The sequence below is a fragment of the Phyllobates terribilis genome, unplaced genomic scaffold, assembly GCF_046119375.1.
Source record: "Phyllobates terribilis strain yellow unplaced genomic scaffold, ASM4611937v1 Scaffold_5__5_contigs__length_657084704, whole genome shotgun sequence".
Taxonomy (NCBI): Eukaryota; Metazoa; Chordata; class Amphibia; order Anura; family Dendrobatidae; genus Phyllobates; species Phyllobates terribilis.
In genome coordinates, this window is record NW_027362765.1 from 628,832,892 (window position 1) to 628,852,715 (window position 19,824).

Here is a 19,824-nt window from a genome sequence, read left to right on the forward strand (position 1 = left end):
AAGGTGAACCTTTAGCCAAGTCTGAGGTCCAGAGCACTCTGGAAGAGGTTTTCATCCAGGATATCTCTGTACTTGGCCGCATTCATGTTTCGTTCAATTGCAACCAGTCGTCTTGTCCCTGCAGCTGAAAAACACCCCCATAGCATGATGCTGCCACCACCATGTTTCACTGTTGGGATTGTATTGGGCAGGCGATGAGCTGTGCCTGGTTTTCTCCACACATACCGCTTAGAATTATCACCAAAAAGTTCTATCTTCGTCTCATCAGACCAGAAAATCTTATTTCTCATAGTCTGGGAGTCCTTAATGTGTGTTTTTTTTTTTTTAGCAAACTCTATTCAGGCTTTCATATGTCTTGCTCTGAGGAGAGGCTTCCATCGGGCTACTCTGCCATAAAGGCCCGACTGATGGGGGGCTGCAGTGATAGTTGACTTTGTGGAACTTTCTCCCATCTTCCTACTGCATCTCTGGAGCTCAGCCACAGTGACCTTGGGGTTCTTTGCGTCTCTCACCAAGGCTCTTCTCCCACGATTGCTCAGTTTGGCTGGATGGCCAGGTCTAGGAAGAGTTCTTATGGTCCCAAACTTCTTCCATTTAAGGATTATGGAGGCCACAGTGCTGTTAGGAACCTTGGGTAATGCAGAAATTCTTTTGTAACCTTGGCCAGATCTGTGAATTGCCACAATTCTGTCTCTGAGCTCCTTCGGCAGTTCCTTTGAGCTCATGATTCTCATTTGGTCTGACATGCACTGTGACCTGTGAGGTCTCATATAGACAGGTGTGTGCCTTTCCAAATCAAGTCCTATCAGTTTAATTAAACACAGCTGGACTCCAATGAAGGAGCAGAACCATCTCAAGGAGGATCACAAGGAAATGGACAGCATGAGACTTAAATATGAGTGTCTGAGCAAAGGGTCTGAATACTTGTGACCATGTGATATTTCAGTTTTTTTTCTTTTTTAATACATTTGTTTTTCAGTCAAGATGGGGTGCAGAGTGTACTTTGAGAAAAAAAATGAGCTTTTTAGAATTTACCAAATGGCTGCAATGAAACAAAGAGTGAAAAATTTAAAGGGGTCTGAATGCTTTCAGTACCCACTGTATATTTAGTATCCCTGCGTCCAGAACAACCCGATCAATAAAACTTTGACAATGTTTAACCCCTACAGCGAATGCCGTTGAAAAAAAACACAGATATGGCAAAAAACTGTTTTTTTCAGAATGCCGCTGGAAAAAATGGAATAAAAAGTGATCAAAAAGACGAATATAAATTAAAAATAGTATTTCTGAAAATGTCACCTTGTCCTGCAAAAAACAAGCTGCCATACAGCTCCATCAGTGGAAAAATAAAAAATCTATAGCTCTCAGAATATAGCTATGCAAAAACAATATTTTTTTTCTATAAATTAGTTTTTATTGTATAGAAGTGACAAAACACGAGAACAATGTAGTATTGATGTAATCGTACTGACTCGAAGAATGAATAGCATAAAAAAAAAATAATCCTCAATTGCTGGTTTTTGTTCATTCTGCTTCCCAAAAATTGGAATAGAAAGTGATCAAAAAATGTCATGTGCCTGAAAATGGTACCAATAAAAACGTCAACTCGTCCTACAAGAAACAAGCCCTTACATGACAGTCAGCTGAAATATGAAAAACTTATTACTATCGAAATATGGCGATGAAAAAAAAGCGTATCTTAGTGTGTTATGGCAGCCAAACATAAAAAATAAAACTAATTTTTCACATACTGTTGATTTGTTTGTTAATCGCAGTAAGTCTCGTTGCACACTTATTCTGCTTTCTACATACAGTGCTTAAACCAGGTTTTCCATGTAAATCTCATGATTCAGACAGAACCCATGACGGAAGACTCCCTATAATGAGGCTGGTTGAGGCACTGTGGACACTGTCTGGCCTATGATCTGCCAGAGTCTGTCTTTTTAAATGTGCACAAAAGCGCCGTTGGCCACAGTCTTGTGCACCTCTGAAAAGCCTCACACCGCCGAACAGAAGCCAGACGGAGTCCAGAGTAACTCTGCTGCCTCATTAGTGAATGGATCCCTCTAGGGTTTCATCCGATTCACAGAATTTGTAGATTTAGATGGAAACCCCCATCTAAGTGCTCAGCATAGAGCACAGGACAAATGTTAACTGATACAAAATGTTCTGTACCCCCAAATGCCCTCAATAAAAGCTTATATTTAACCCACAAAAAACCTAGTTCCCTCTTCAGTCCCCACAGGTTTGTCATCTGTTAACAGAAATGTAGGGGGTGTTCACATTACTGGTAGCACAAAGGCTCTAGAAAGTGACGTGGCTCCCACCAAAATAAATTCAGCGAAATCTGTTCTCCCAAATCCAAATGCCCTGTCCACCTCAGTGTGCCACGGTTAGCTTCCACATCTTTGCCATTACTGTAGCGAGGAGAGCCCTCTTAATTTACAAGGTCCATGTCTCCAGAAGCAGGAGCTGGACACAATGTACAGGCACTGCAATATACTGGATACTACAATGACAGTTTTGCATTTTAACCTCTTAGTGAAGGGACCTATTTTTTGAAATCTGACCAGTGTCACTTTATGTAGTAATAACTCTGGAATGCTTCATCATATCCCATTGATTTTAAGACTGTTTTTTGTGTGACACATGATACCTTATAATAATGGTACATTTAGGTTGATATGTTTTGTGTTTATTTCTAAAAATATCAGAAATTTGACTATTTTAAAAATTGCAATTTTCAAACTTTGAATGGCTATCCCTTTAATCCCAATCGTCCTACCACACAAAATCATTAATAAATAACATTTCTCTCACGTCTGCTTTACATCAGCACCATTTGTAAAGTGTTTTATTTTGGTAGCATTTTAGATGGTTTAACAATGTAGCAGTCATTTTTCATTTCTTCAAGGAAATTTACAAAACTTGTTTTTATAGGGACCTGTTCAGTTTTGAAGTGACTTTGGGGAAACCACCCAAAAGTCATAACATTTTAAATTCTGTGCCTCTCAACGTATTTAAAATTGCTTTCAGGCAGTTGGTTAACCCTTCTGGTTCATTCTTTTCAGGAATTAATGGAAAGTGGCATGACAAGAATGGAAAAAACTTTTTGCCACCTAAATTTTGATAACTTCTGAACAGGCCGCTATAGCCAGCAGTCTCTAAGGCCGTTATTTGGCCATGAACTGCCATGGCAACATCAGGACCACATAATCCAGATCTCAGGGTGCCGATGAGGTTAAAAAAGGAGCCCCCACACTGTTAACTATTTAGATTCTATAGTCACTATTGACAGCAGATTCTAAGGGGTTAAGCGTGCATGGTCGGTGCCAACTCTGATCGTGGCTGATGCAGCAAGTTGTCACCTATAATGTAGACGTGACCGTTACAGGATTGTCACTTGTCGGGGGAATGCTAGTCTCTGATATCGCAGGTCAGTAAAAAGACATCTATTGGTCACTAAGGGGTTAACTTAGCAACTTCCATTACTGCTCGTTTCTGGAAAGCACCGATGGAGTCAAAATCATCACTACACATGTAGATAAATCCCAGAGGGGTATAACGTCCAAACTGGGCTCAATTGAGGGGGATTCTGTTCTTCTGTCACTTGGGGGCTCTGTATATGGAGTCCATAAACTGACTCTTGGAAAATACATTTTTGTAGTATGAATAGTCTTTTGCAGTTCTGATCATGCACAGTGTGCCTCTCTGCAGCCGGAACGCGTACACCTGGCTTCAGAGGCTCAATGATGTGAGAGAAAGAGAGGTTTGTATAGCAATGACTCTGGTGCTTGTAAGTCATGTTATCACACCCGTAGGGGTGCTAAGTGGGCCGACTAGTCTGGTGACACCAATGCCCCATCGAGTAGTCAAAGGCTTCATTTACACATCAGAAATGGACTTTAGAAATACTTTTTCTAAAGATCTGTTTGTGTTTTAATGTAATAAAGGGACAGTTAAGCAGGGTATTTAGATATGCAGAAACAACTGCTTGTGGTTCTGGGGGTAGGGGGGACTTGACAGGTTCCCTTTTAAAGCTCATCTGTCAGCAGGATTGTGCTTAGTAAACCACATACATTGTCAGGTGGATGCCGTTACACTGAGTAAAATGATACCTTTTGTTGATGAAAATCCGTCCTGTTGTTCTTTTATAATCTTCATTTTCATTTCTGACATAATGAGATTCTCGTGCTTCGGGGCGGGCCTTTGAGGAGGGGCTGTAACTGATGCTCTGCTTATGTATTTATATTTCTTCCTTCTGACAGGTCTCTGTGCTTTCAGTGACCTGCCTACTATTTTAAATACTGCCTGTGTAATTTGTGTGCCAAACATGAAATTTACATGCACCAAAATGGCGCATGCGCGGTAGCATTTCTCGGTTGCCGAGAGATGCTACTTCGCAAGCTCGGCCGGCGGTGCCGTATTGCTGCAGGCAAATTTCTTCTTCCTCCAGCAAAATGGCGCCGCTAGCGGATCTTGTGCAGTCGCGTCTGGTGCATGTAAATTTCAGGTTTGGCACACACATTACACAGGCAGTATTTAAAATAGTAGGCAGGTCGTTGAAATCACAGTGACCTATCAGAAGGGAGAAATATGAATGCATAAGCAGAGCACCAGTTACAGCCCCTCCTCAAAGGCGCACCCCGAAATACGAGCATATCATTATGGCAGAAATGAAAATCAAGATTAGAAAAGAACAGGACGGATTTCTTCAACAAAGGTATCATTTTACTCAATGTAATGGCGCCCACTTGACAGTGTATGTGGTTTACTAAGCACAATCCTGCTGACGGGTGCGCCTTTAATACATAGCTGCAAGTATGTCACATCTTCCTTTCTGAATACAGGGCAATCACCTGGACATAGCTGCAGAATTTTGAGTTTTTTTTCTGAAAATGTAGACCAGGACCACATGACCTTTTTAATGCAACTTTTTTTTTCTATTTAAACTACAGGTACGTCCACAATCGGAGGACACAAGGAAGGAGAGGCGCACAAGAATTCCGTATAAACCAAACTACAGCCTCAACTTGTGGAGTGTTATGAAGAATTGCATTGGGAAAGAGCTGAGCAAGATCCCAATGCCTGTAAGTATGCTCTTATGCTATTCTCCCTCCTTACTGAGATTCACCTGTGAGAATATCGTTCGACGTGTGACAGACTTGCAAATTATCCTTTTTAAATGTGCTAGCCGATCCTGAAATTTAAAGGGGACCTGTCTCCTCCTAAAATTTAAATTTATTTCTTTAAGACACACAAGAAAAGCTAAAAATTCTAGGGAGACTGTTCATGTGAAAACCTCTTTAAGCAGACTTCAAAGTTCATTTTAATCAATAAATCTGGGGAAAAAAATAATTCCCACAATTGGATGTGTTTAAATAAAATGTCCCTGTGCTGAGATAATCTTATAAATGTGCCCCTGCTGTGTACTGTGTAATGGCCGTGTCTGACCGTACAGTAACATGGTCTGATCATACCACAGCTCCTGGGCAGGGGAGGAAGCAAAAGAGTATACAGACATTACAGCAGGGATTACAAATTATTCTTTCTTTGAGGTAAAACATTGTTTACCCCCGAGGGTGGTTTGCACGTTATTGACCAGGGCAATTTTTACAATTCTGACCACTGTCACTTTATGAGGTAATTACTCTGGAACGCTTCAACAGATCCCCCTGATTATAAGATTGTTTTTCGTGACATATTATACTTCATGATTGTGGTAACATTTATTCGATATCACTTGTGTTTATTTGTGAAAAAAAAAAAGGAAATTTGGTAAAAAATTTAAAATTGCGCAATTTTCAAACTTTGAATTTTCATGCCCTTAAATCAGAGAGATATGTCACACACACTGGTTAATAAATAACATTTCCCACATGCCTACTTTACATCAGCACAATTTTGAAACCAAATTTTTTTTTTCTTAGGAAGTTATAAGGGTTAAAAGCAGACCAGCGACTTCTCATTTTTCAAACAACATTTACAAATCACATTTGAAGTGACTGAGGGGCCTTTATGACCTAAAATGTCCAAAGTGACACCATTCTAAAAACTGCACCGCTCAAGATGCTCAAAACCACATTCAAGAAGTTTATTAACCCTTCAGATGCTTCACTGGAATTTTTGTAATGTGGAAGAAAACAATGAACATTTTAACTTTTTTTCACAAAAATGTTACTTTAGACTCAATTTTTTTTTTTTTCAAGGGTAACAGGAAAAAATAAACCCCAAAATTTGTTGTACAATTTACATTCAAAAAGGAGCGCCATTTGACTTTTTGAATGTAAAATTTGCTTGAATTAGCAGACGCCATGTCACGTTTAGAGAGCCCCTGATGTGCCTAAACAGTGGAAACTCCCCACAAGTGACCCCATTTTGGAAACTAGACCCCTTAAGGAACTTATCTAGATGTGTGGTGAGCACTTTGAACCCCCAAGTGAAAATAAAAAAAATCACTTTTTTTCTACACAAAATTTTAGCCCCAATTTCTCTAATAACCCACCACGACAGCACCACAGGAGGATGTCACTCCACCCTAATAGGGACAGGAAACACAAAGAGGTCAAATAGCTCCTCCCTCATCCACCCCTCCAGTGTGTTTTCCTGTCCCTATTGGGATGATGAGGTCATCCTGTGGTGCTCGATGTCGGCGGCAGACACTACTCCTCACCTTTAAAGCCCGGCAGCTGGGAACGATTGGGGTCTCTCCTCCCTGAAGCTGCTCCAGTCTCCTCAGGGACTTAGGACTTGCCATCCAGTCTGCACCCAAGGGTAAGGTTTTGTGGGTATCAGGCTGGCGGCCTCCTGGAGCTCTCCAGCCACCTCCTCCCCCTCCTCATGTGGCCTCCGGAGCAGTGCGGGATGCCGAGAGATGCGGTACCCTCCACTTCCCCTCACCATTAGAGACGCGCTCCCTGGGCGCCGGAAATAACATCGGATGCCGATCTCAGAGCGGTGACGTTGCTTCCGGCCAGTGTTCCACGCTGGAACGCAAAATCAAACTAAAGGCCGGTTGGTGACGTGGAACGCCGAACTAAAGGCCATGGTGTCACTTCCGGCATGCGTCCCACGCTGGAACACATAATCAAGTAAACGTTGGGAAATGAAAGAAATTGGCGGGGATATGACTGCCAGTGATCGCAGGTATTACCCTGCCTCACTCCTGAACAAAGGGGAGGAGTTTCCTCCAGAAAGAGGGAAGGCGCTGGATCCGGTCACCTATATAAAGCCCTGGACAGAAGACACCCTAAGGTAGGACCAAACCTTTTTGTGATATACACATGGAGGGGTTAAGTTCTTCCCCCTCCGCGTCTGCAGAGCCCACTGCTGTTCCAGTCCCAGTAAGTTTCTGACATTGGGGGTCCTTTCCTAGGTGCAGGTGACATATATACTATCATATTCCTTCTCCCTCTTTTTTAGGGGGACAAGGCTCCTGCACCAAGGAGTAAAGTTAACCGCAAGTGCGCTATAGGCACAAAAAAGCGGTCATCATGAAATCAGAAACCTTTGTGCCAGAAATGTACCGAGAAAATCGTTACAGAAGAACAGCCATCTCTAATATAAGAAATTAAGGGTATAGTCCGCCAGGAAGTTCAATTTTCCATGGCCTCTTTTTCCCTGTCCACCTCCAGTACACCTACAAGGGCTAAGAAAAGGAAAATTTCCCAGGAAGAGAAGGATTCAGATTCTCAGGATGAGATGTCCTTACCTGAAAACATCCTAGAGGAAGGTGAAGTAAGCCCAACAGAAGAAGGCCAAGAAAATAAAAAAATATTATTTTTCTTCTTAGTATATGGAGGAACTCCTTACAGCTGTAAGGAGGACGATGGAGGTGGAGGAAGAAAAAAACATCAGAACAGTTCAGGAGGAAATGTTTGGTGGTTTCCCATCAAAGAAAAAGATGGTCTTTCCCATATATAAGAATATTCAAGATTTAATCTTGGAAGAATGGGAATAACCATAGAAACGACTAAATATACCCGCGGAACTAAAAGACAGATTCCCGGTGGATGAAGAGACTTCGAAATGTTGGACCGAAGTACCAAAGGTTGACATCCAGGTAGCAAGAGTTGCCAAGAAAACAACGCTACCATTCGAGGACTCCTAACAGCTGAAAGATCCAGTGGACCGTAAGATGGACAGTCTTCTAAAGAAATCCTGGGAGACGTCAGCAGTCCTTATAAAAACAAATGTGGTCTCCACATGTGTGGCACGCTCTATGTCCAGATGGCTTAACAAGCTTGAAGAACATCTTAGTATGGGCACCCCTAGAGAGGATATACTAGCATCCTTGCCTATCCTCCAGAAGGTCACGGACTTTCTAGCAGATGCGTCAGTAGAATCCGTGAGGGTAGCAGCTAGGTCATCAGTCCTGTCCAATTCCACAAGACGCGCACTTTTGCTGAAATCCTGGAGTGGAGATGGAACTTCAAAAATAAAACTCTGTTCTATTCCCTTTCGGGGAGAATATACAGGTGCATCTCACTAAATTAGAATATCATCAAAAAGTTAATTTTTCTTTATCGCTTCTGATCTGGGGTTAGATCCAGGTCCGCCTCCTACCGACACTAAGCTTAAACTGACGAGCTTAGTGCCAGTCGGTGGGTGTATACTGCTGAGGAGGAGCTAACGCTTTTTTTGTAGCATAGCGTCGGCCTCCTAGCGACAGCAGCACACACCCATGGTTACCTGTGTCCCCCAATGAAGGCTCCAAGAAAGATTTTACAGTATGTACCAAAAATCCCTCTATTTCAGTTCTTCAATACAAAAAGTGAACCTCGTATATCATATAGTGTCATTACAAACAGAGTGATCTATTTCAAGTGTTTATTTCTGTTAATGTTGATGATTATGGCTTACAGCCAATGAAAACACAAAGTCATTATCAGTAAATTAGAATACTTTAGAACAACAGCTTGAAAAATGTTGGCCTACTGAAATGTATGTTCAGTAAATGCACTCAATACTTGGTCAGGCTCCTTTTCCATCAATTACTGCATCAATGCGGCGTGGCATGGAGGCGATCAGCCTGTGGCACTGCTGAGGTGTTATGGAAGCCCAGGTTGCTTTGATAGCAGCCTTCAGCTCCTCTGCCTTGTTGGATCTGGTGTCTCATCTTTCTCTTGACAATACCCCATAGATTCTTAGATGTGTTATGTCAGGCGAGTTTGCTGGCCAATCAAGCACAGTGATACTGTTGTGTGTAAACCAGGTATTGGTACTTTTGGCAGTGTGGACAGGTGCCAAGTCCTGCTGGAGAATGAAATTTCCATCTACAAAAAGCTTGTAGGCAGAGGGAAGCATGAAGTGCTCTAAAATTTCCTGGTAGACGGCTGCGCTGACTTTGGTGTTGATAAAACACAGTGGACCTACACCAGCAGATGACATGGCTCACTAAACCATCACTGATTGTGGAAACTTCACACTAGACCTCAAGAAGCTTGGATTGTGGCCTCTCCACTCTTCCTCCAGACCTTGATTTCCAAATGAAATGCAAAATCTGCTTTCATCTGAAAAAAACACCTGGAACCACTGAGCAACAGTCCAGGTCTTTTTCTCCTTGGCCCAGGTGAGACGCTTCTAGTGTTGTCTATTGGTCATGAGTGGTTTGACACAAGGAATGCGACACTTGTAGCCCATGTCCTGGATACGTCTGTGCGTGGTGGCTCTTGAAGCAATGACTCCAGCAGCAGTCCACTCCTTGTGAATCTCCCCCAAATTTTTGAATGGCCTTTTCTTAATCATTTCAAGGCTGCGGTTATCCCGGTTGCTTGTGCACCTTTTTCTACCACACTTTTTCCTTCCACTGAACTTTCCATTAATATGCTTGGCTACAGCACTCTGTGAACTGCTATCTTCTTTAGCAATGACATTTTGTGGCTTACCCTCCTTGTGGAGTGTCAATGACTGCCTTTTGGACATCTGTCAAGCCAGCTGTCTTCCCCATGATTGTGGAGCCTACAGAAACAGACTAAGGGACCTTTTTAAACGCTTAGGAAGCCTTTGTAGGTGTTTTTTCTTAATTATTCTAATTTACTGAGATAATGACTTTTGTGTTTTCATTGGCTGTAAGCCTTAATCAACATTTAACAGAAATAAACACTTGAAATAGATCACTTTGTAATGACTCTATATAATGAGTTTCACTTTTTGTATTGAAGAACTGAAATAAATTAACTTTTTGATGATATTCCAATTTAGTGAGAAGCACCTGTAGCTGTCCTATGGTCACAGAAAAAAGTATCACTAAGATTTGCAATGTCTGTTTTGGCTCCATGACAGCCTGCATACAATCAGTAGCTTGGGCCCAAGCACACACCAGAGTCCTGCAGGCCTATATCCTCTCACACTGGGATGGATCCCCAGAGTCCTTAAACAAGAAGATTCTAATACCCTCTCATGTAAAAATATCATTAATCTGGTGACTCAGCCCAGAGAACATAAAGACGGGAGTTCCTTGGATCCAAAATCCTCTAGTGACTGTTATCGTGGATGCCAGCAAGAGAGGATGGGGAGCTATGGTCACCCAAACTTCCTTCCAAGGACTCTGGACAAAAGAAATCCGCCAACAATCCTCCAATTTCAGGGAACTAAAAGCAGTGGAGGAAGTACTCAAAGCATCAACAACAATGATAGGGGGCACACGTGAAAGTCTATTCAGACAATATGACTACGGTTGCCCACCTCTGCTATCAGGGAACACAAGGTACGAGAACCTAAAAGGTATCTTGGTGAGAATATTCTCCTGGGCAGAAGAACATCTTCTCTCCCTATCATCTCTACATATAAAAGGCTCAGTCAACATCCAGGCAGATTTCCTGAGCAGGATACATAATCATCCAGGAGAATGGGAACTGAACTCGGACATCTTTCAGATGCTAGTCAGACGGTGGGTTATGTAGAAATAGATCTCTTTGCAAGACTCCAAAATACCAAAGTGGATCAATACTTATTCCTGAATCCAGACGATGCCTACTTAGGTGTAAATGCGCTCGCCCATGTTTGGAGGTTCAAACTAGCTTCTCCTTTCCCCCTATTCATGTTCTACCCAGAACGCTACAAAAAATGAGAACGGAGTCAAAATAATCCTGATTGCTCCACTATGGCCGAAGAGTAGCTGGTTTGGCACACTAAACAGCCTAAGCATAGAGGGTCCCCTGATTCTACCAACAATCAGAAACCTTCTCTACCAAGCTCCAATATTCCATCCGAATCCTGGGAGTCTACATCTAGCGGCCTGGCTTCTGAGTTCACGATCTTAAAAGCAAAAGGCATCTCGGACAAAGTCATACAAACCCTACAAAAAAGTAGGAAACAGGTGACAAATTCCATATACTTCAAAATATGGAAGACTTTTCTGACCTGATGTAAGTCAAATTCACCAAACCTCCATCATCCCAATGCGGCTCAAATGTTATGCTTTCGGCAAGAAGGACTGGAAAAAGGTCTCAGACCTAGCACACTCAAGGTTCAGATTGCAGCCTTAAGTTCATACTTTGACCAGAGCCTGGCTAAACATTGTTGGATAAAAAGGTTCATGACGCCACCTGGAACCTTAATATCTTCCTTAAAGGCCTAACATTACGACCATTTGAACCATTGTCTTCAATAGATCTGAACAAACATATAGCAGGAAAGATACTTTAAAACATGATATTTAATTAAAGTATAAAAAAACAGTTTATCCCTGGATGTACTAACCTAAATAGGTCCAACAAGACAAATTAACTAGGTATCCAATGCGGGTCCAGTTAAATAACATAGACCCGCATGTTCCTTATGGCACTTAAATAAAATAAAAAATATATATATACATAGCTCATATCATCAGTACCATACAAATACACACAGAAGAAAGTGACAAGTGCAAAGAAAAGTGCTTAGATTAGATCTCACCCAATTCAGATGCAGCGGTCCACCATATTTGGCTGACTTCCACGGATATCACTGGACCGCAAATGTGACCTAAATGCCCTGTTGTGCCCCCTACAATTGCTCCCGCCCTAACAAGAGCAGTACCCAAGTGTCATTTTAACTAACCCAAAGAGAACCTCCCGACGCGTTTCTCTTCCCAATAACGGGATATCTTCAGGGGATGTACTTGTTGGGAAAATGCACTGCACCAAGGAGTATCACTGCTCCCTTATACATGGGGCGCCTCTATGTATACACAGGGTGATGAACACATTGGATCAAAAAGGAATTACAAAAACATATCCGATCCAAGATCTCTCACCTCCAGAAAAACTTAAGGCACACTCTACTAGGGCCGTATCCGTCTCCTGGGCAGAGAAAGCCAGCTGTTCCATCGAGCAGATCTGCAAAGCAGCCACTTGGTCCTCGGTCCATTCTTTCACCAAGCATAATAAGCTGAACGTAATGGCTTTTAAAGACGAGAAGTTCTCCAGGCTATTCTCCCTCCCTAACATAAGTCTTTGGTACGCCTCTTGTTGTGCTGTCGTGGGGGTTATTAGAGAAAATAGAATTGGACTTACCGGTAATTTGATTTCTAATAACCCACCACGACAGCACAGGTAATTCCCTCCGTTGCTCGACTTGCCTAAAATTACTTTAATTTGAATAAGAATAAATATAATTTGAAGCATCCATACTTGTGTGGTCCTTTACAAAAACATTGGAGGGGTGATGAGGAAGGGGCTATTTGACCTCTTTGTGTTTCCTGTCCCTATTAGAGTGGGGTGACCTCCTCCTGTGGTGCTGTTGTGATGGGTCATTAGAGACCGAATTACCGGTAAGTCATTCATTTTTTTTTTTTTCACAAGGGTAACAGGAGAAATGAAACCACATAAGTTGTTGTGAAATTTCTCCTGAATACACTGATACTCCATATGTGGGGGAAAACCACTGTTTGGGCACACGTCAGGGATGGGATGGGAAGGGAAGGAGTGACGTTTTTTGAATGCAGACTCTGATGGAATGGTCTGTGGGCGTCATGTCATGTTTGCAGAGCCCCTAATGTGCCTAAACAGTGGAAATGTCCAACAAGTACCCCCTTTTTGGAAATTAACCCCCCCAATGAATTTATCTAGATGTGTGGTGATCACCTTGAACCCCCAGGTGTTTTACAGAAAATAACTGACTTGGAAAAAAAAATAAAAAAATGTTATTTTAGCCCAAAAAATATTTTCACAAGGGTAACAGGAGAAAGTGGACCCCAAAATTTGTTGTGCAATTTCTCCTGAGCACACAGATATCCCATATGTTGTCGAAAACTACTTTTGAGGCACAGTGCAAAGCTCAGAAGAGAAGTAGCGCCATATTGGAGGAGTTCATATTTTGCTGGACTGGTTTGACTCTACCATGTCACATTGACAGAGCCCCTAAGGTGCAAGAACAGCGGAACACCTCCACCCCCCCCTCCCCCCTTCCCATAAGAGACCACATTTTATAAACCACACCTTTCAACGAATTCCTCTAGGGGTGCAGTGAGCATGTTGACACCACATGTGCCTCGCATAAATTTACACCATTGGGCGGTGAAGAAAGAATAACTTTTTTTTACCACCAGAGTTTTGTTTTAGCTTCAGACTTTTACATTTTCACACTGGGAAATGGGTAAAAATTCCACCAAAATTTGTCACACAATTTTTGCTGAATATAGTAATACCCCATATGTGGCTGTACAGTACTGCTTAGCCACACATCCAGACTCCGGAAGGACAGAGCACTATTTGTCTCCTGGATCACAGATTTTCCTAGAATAGCTTGCAGACTCCATATACACAGCTCCTAAGTGCTAGAAGAGCAGAATCTCCCCTCAATGGACTCCATTTTGGAAATTATACCCCTTTGGGAATTTATCTACAGGTGTAGTGACTATTTTGACTCCATGGGTCTTTTCCAGAAACAAGCAGCAGTGGATGTTGCTGAGTGAAAATAGCGAACTGCCGTTGTAGTGACCAGTACATAATGCCCAGCTCGTGCTTCTGGAGACATGCACCCGTAAATTAGGCGGGCTCTCATCGCTACAGAAATGTCAAACATAAAAAAAAAACATTAAATTTGAGCTTGGTTTAAATTGTTATACATGCAGCACATTAATGCATGTTTCACAATGGCCATGAATCAGAAAAACCTACAAGAAGCAAAATGAGCATAAACCCTGCTGTAACTAAATAAAAAGCAAGTGCATATAAATAAAATCGGGTTCTTGGTAACACTGTTTTTGATTAAAAATAGTATATAAGCCCTCCTACCATCGACTAGGTGAACCCTTCGGGACAGTCCTACACATGGGATGGCTTATATACTATTTTTGATCAAAAACAGTGTTACTAAGAACCCGATTTTATTTAAATGTACTTGATTTTTATTTATTTACAGCAGGGTTTATGCTCATTTTGCTGCTTGTAGAAATTTCAAACATGTGGACGCTAACTTAAGTTTACGCACACGGTGGGGCTCAAAAGGGAGGGGGGCCTTTGTATTTGAGAGCACAGAATTTGCTGAATTTCTTTTTGGGGGCAAGGGCCATTTCGCTTTTCCAGAGCCTTTGCTCCTAGTAACGTGGAAGCCCCCTATATTTCCGTTAACAGATGACTGGCTTTTTTTGTGGATTGAGTCAAAGCTTTTATTGTGATCCAAAATGTTCCCATTTATCCTGTGCTCTACTCTGAGGACTGATATTGGGGTTTCCATTTAAATCTCCGAGTGACGTGATTCAGATGAAACCCCTGAGGGATCCATTAACTATAATGAGGCAGCAGAGTTGGGCCTCTTTCACACGTCAGTGTGTCCGGTACACACCTGCCGGAGACACATACACACGCAGACCCATTCAAATGAATGGGTCTGCGTGTGTATGTCAGTGTTTTCACGGACCGTATGTCCGTGGGCAAAATATGCTGACATGTCTTCTTTTTTTTTTTCGCGCCGCAAAACGTCCCCACACTGATGACACATGGATGACCTCTGTGCGTCATCAGTGTGACACGTACCAGCACCTGGGAATCTGCATACAATTAGCGCTATTCCCAAGCGCTGGGTGCTGAATGCTGCCCCCATCATTGTCCCCTGCTTGCGCTGTGGTCAAGGAACAGTGTTGAGAGTAGTATTCTGCTCCTGCTGTGTCCTGGTGTAAAAATAAGAAGAAAAAAAAAACTTATACTCGCCTGTCCAGGACGGGGTATGCATGGCACCCCTCATCCCCGTCCTGGTATGCATGGCACCCCTCATCCCCATCCTGGTATGCATGGCACCCCTCATCCCCGTCCTGGTATGCATGGCACCCCTCATTCCCGTCCTGGTATGCATGGCACCCCTCATTCCCGTCCTGGTATGCATGGCACCCCTCATTCCCGTCCTGGTATGCATGGCACCCCTCATCCCCGTCCTGGTATGCATGGCACCCCTCATCCCCGTCCTGGTATGCATGGCACCCCTCATCCCCGTCCTGGTATGCATGGCACCCCTCATCCCCGTCCTGGTATGCATGGCACCCCTCATCCCCGTCCTGGTATGCAGGGCACCCCTCATCCCCGTCCTGGTATGCAGGGCACCCCTCATCCCCGTCCTGGTATGCAGGGCACCCCTCATCCCCGTCCTGGTATGCAGGGCACCCCTCATCCCCGTCCTGGTATGCAGGGCACCCCTCATCCCCGTCCTGGTATGCAGGGCACCCCTCATCCCCGTCCTGGTATGCAGGGCACCCCTCATCCCCGTCCTGGTATGCAGGGCACCCCTCATCCCCGTCCTGGTATGCAGGGCACCCCTCATCCCCGTCCTGGTATGCAGGGCACCCATCATCCCCGTCCTGGTATGCAGGGCACCCCTCACCCCCGTCCTGGTATGCAGGGCACCCCTCACCCCCGTCCTGGTATGCAGGGCACCCCTCATCCCCGTCCTGGTATGCAGGGCACCCCTCATCCCCGTCCTGGTATGCAGGGCACCCCTCATCCCCGTCCTGGTATGCAGGGCACCCCTCATCCCCGTCCTGGTATGCAGGGCACCCCTCATCCCCGTCCTGGTATGCAGGGCACCCCTCATCCCCGTCCTGGTATGCAGGGCACCCCTCATCCCCGTCCTGGTATGCAGGGCACCCCTCATCCCCGTCCTGGTATGCAGGGCACCCCTCATCCCCGTCCTGGTATGCAGGGCACCCCTCATCCCCGTCCTGGTATGCAGGGCACCCCTCATCCCCGTCCTGGTATGCAGGGCACCCCTCATCCCCGTCCTGGTATGCAGGGCACCCCTCATCCCCGTCCTGGTATGCAGGGCACCCCTCATCCCCGTCCTGGTATGCAGGGCACCCCTCATCCCCGTCCTGGTATGCAGGGCACCCCTCATCCCCGTCCTGGTATGCAGGGCACCCCTCATCCCCGTCCTGGTATGCAGGGCACCCCTCATCCCCGTCCTGGTATGCAGGGCACCCCTCATCCCCGTCCTGGTATGCAGGGCACCCCTCATCCCCGTCCTGGTATGCAGGGCACCCCTCATCCCCGTCCTGGTATGCAGGGCACCCCTCATCCCCGTCCTGGTATGCAGGGCACCCCTCATCCCCGTCCTGGTATGCAAGGCACCCCTCATCCCTATCCTGGTATGTATGGCCCCCTCAGCGTTACCCTGGTATGTATGGCACCCCTAATCTCTATTCTGGTATGCATGGTCCCCCTTATCCCCATCAGGCTGCACATAAAAAAATAAATAAACACTCATACTCACCTTTAATTCTCTCTCCTCCAGCGCTGCGTCCTGTCTGCCCGTACTGATCTCTCCATGTGAGCTGCGCATGATGTCATTGCCATGCGCGGCTCACAAGGAGAGATCAGCAGCCAGAAGTCACTGCTCCCCACGCCTTGACTGTGTGCGCGGGGAGCAGTGACTTCACTCTCCTTCATAGCCGGCACACAGTGTAACCGCGCTGCTGCTGCCGGGCTATCATGTGTGCCCGTTTATTAAAGGGCATGAATATTCTCCCCCTCCCTACGCCCATGGGTGTGGAGAGAGGTTGAATATTCATGCCCTTTAACAGCGGCCACAGGCGATTCCGGCAGCAGCAGGAGCCGCAGCGCGGCTACTCTGTGTGCCGCTATTAAGGAGCATGAATATTCACTCCAAAATTTTGGAGGAAAAAAGTGCGTCTTATAGTCCGAAAAATACGGTACTTCAGAACTTTTTCCATCTGTAATTTCACCTATAATCTGTATAAATCAGAGAAACAAACTGAAATCATTTTGATGGGAGAAATGAAAATAACAAAACTAAAATAATGTGGTTGCTTATGAGTACCCCCTCTTTCAATTGGGGATGTGGTTGTGTTCAGAATTAGCCAATTACATTTACACCGGGGTCGCGTGGTCGTAGATTCTTTCATGGGAACTGAACCTGGCCGATTTATGCAAATGATACTCAGCTGAAACTGTCAGTTTGATCTGAGTGTCAGTGCACCATGACCATGCTTCGATCATCTCTCATGAAAGAATTGCAGAACAGGTGCAGAGGAGACAGAGAAAGTAATTTCTCAATCTCCTCCAATGCCGGCGTCCGTGGTAATCGAACTGCACTTCTATGACATATCAGAGTTTATTTTTATAGTGCCATTTATTCCACGGCACTTACATGTGAAAAGGGGTGTACATGATTAAAAAAAAAAACAAGTACAATAATCTTGAACAAAACAAGTCAACAACTGGTACAGGAGGAGAGGACCCTGCCCAAGAGGACACTCAAAGGGATGGGTGAGAGTACTGGTGGTCGTGCAGCGGTATGGCGGAGCGAGAGTGTAGGCTTGACTGAAGAGAGGTCTTTAGGTTTCTTTTTAAGGTTTCCATGGTAGGCGAGAGTCTAATGTATTGGTGTAGAGAGTTCCATAGTAGGGGAGATGCACGGAAGAAATCTTGTATGCGATTGTGGGACGAGGGCAGTAGAAAAGGAGATCTTGTGAGGATCGGAAGTTGCGTGCAAGTAAGTACCGGGGGATTAGGTCACAGATGTATGGAGGAGACAGGTTGTGGATGGCTTTGTATGCCAAGGTTCAGGTTTTGAACTCCAGTCTCTAGGTAGTAGGGAGAGGCCGGGGAATACCAGGGTGACAGGTGGATTAGTCGACCAGCAGAGTTTAGGATAGATTGGAGGAGTGCGAGAGTGTTAGAAGGGAGGCCACAGAGCAGGAGGGTTGAGTAGCTGAGGTGGGAGATGAGGGCATGCACTAGGGTTTTCACAGATTCTTGGTTAATAAATTATACGGATCTGGTAAATATTTTTGAGTTTGAGTCAGCAGGAAGTGAAAAGGGCTTGTATATGTGGTTTGAAGGAGAGGTCAGAGTCAAGGGTTACCCCGAGGCATCGAGCTTGCAAAACTGGGGAAAGTGAGCAGCCATTGACTTTGATCAATAGGTCAGTTGGGGGGGGGGTGTTGAGTGAGATGGGAGAAAGATGATGAATTCTGTTTTGTCCATGTTAAAGTTTTAGAAATCTAGCAGAGAAGGATGAGATACCAGACAGGCATTGTGGGATTCTGGTTAGTAAGGAGATGATATCAGGTCCAGAGAGTTAGACCTGTGTGTCATCAGCATAGAGATGATACTGAAAGCCATGGGACTCAATGAGCTGTCCCAGGCCGAAGGTGTAGATGGAGAAGAGTAGGGGTCCCAGAACTGAACCTTGAGGGACACCCAACAGCTAGGGGGTGAGATGAGGAGGTGTTGTGTGAGTGGGAGACTCTGAATGTCCAGTCTGTTAGGTATGAAGAGATCCCACATGGGGCCACGTCTGTGATGCCAAGAGATGAGAGAATCTGTAGTAAGAGGGAGTTCATTCTGATGTTTCACATGCACCCATAGACTTCCATGGGTGCGTGCAATCGAATTCACGGATGCACTCAAAGCATGCTTTGATTTGTTTTTTTCATGCCGAATTGACAAGAAGAGAAAATAAACGCTGATCTGCACTGGCCCATAGTATAACGTTGGGCCGAGTGCTATCTGATAAAACATCGCATACCACTCAGCTGTGTTCTACGGCACTGAGAGCGAGCCCTTAAACTAACACTACCTAGTAGCCATCACACAGCTGCTATCATTTAAAGGGATTCTGATTAACCCCATATAAAGTTTAACTGTTCTAGTAGGGTTTTCTTGACATTTTGTTGCATTCAACAGTAAAAGCCATGGTCCATAAGCTGCTTACAACAAAGCTAAAGGGATTTCATTGTTGAAAATTATCAATCAGGAGAAGGGTACAAAAAGTTTCATCGTCACTAGATATACCATGCAACACTATTTGGCACAATTGTAACATTACCTAGAACTGGACGACCCTCAAAAATTTATGAAATGAAGAAAGTTGCTCCAGGAGACTGCCAAGAGGCCTGCTGATAGAATTTCTGACAAGTACTGCTTGTGACAACAATCTCCCGTATTGTTGAGTACTCTTGTCTCTTCTGTGGGGTAGGGTGGCAAGTCGAAAGCCTAGCAAAGAAAAACTGCAAAGCCCAGCCATATTTTCACAAAACCTGCATCAAATCTGACAAAAGAACACCGTACCCACAGTGAAAAATGGTGAAGACAGCATTATGCTTTGGTGCTGTTTTTCTGTAGCTGGAACTGTGGCTTTGGACAATATGGAGGGAGTTCTGAAAAGTTCCAAATCAGTCAATTTTGTGACAAAATCCAAAACCTTCAGGCTTTTGCTAAAATGCTGATGATGAAGTGGAATTTGACCTTTCGGCACGACAACGAACCTAAGAATACCATCAAATCAATAGCTTTGCCAGAAAAGGATCACCGTTTTGGAATGGCCCAGCCAGAGCCCAGACCTGAATCCAATAGAAAATCTGTGGGTTGACCTGAAGAGAGCTGTAAG

At 44.4% G+C, this 19,824-nt stretch overlaps 1 protein-coding gene across 1 annotated transcript in view; it reads left to right on the top strand.

The window, feature by feature from the left end:
* OSBP (oxysterol binding protein) overlaps positions 1-19,824 on the top strand; it is a 113,274-nt gene that overhangs the window by 41,108 nt on the left and 52,342 nt on the right. The window contains exon 7 of the mRNA XM_073686137.1: positions 4,959-5,090. Coding sequence (XP_073542238.1) covers positions 4,959-5,090 — 132 coding nt within the window. The remainder of the gene's footprint in view (positions 1-4,958; positions 5,091-19,824) is intronic.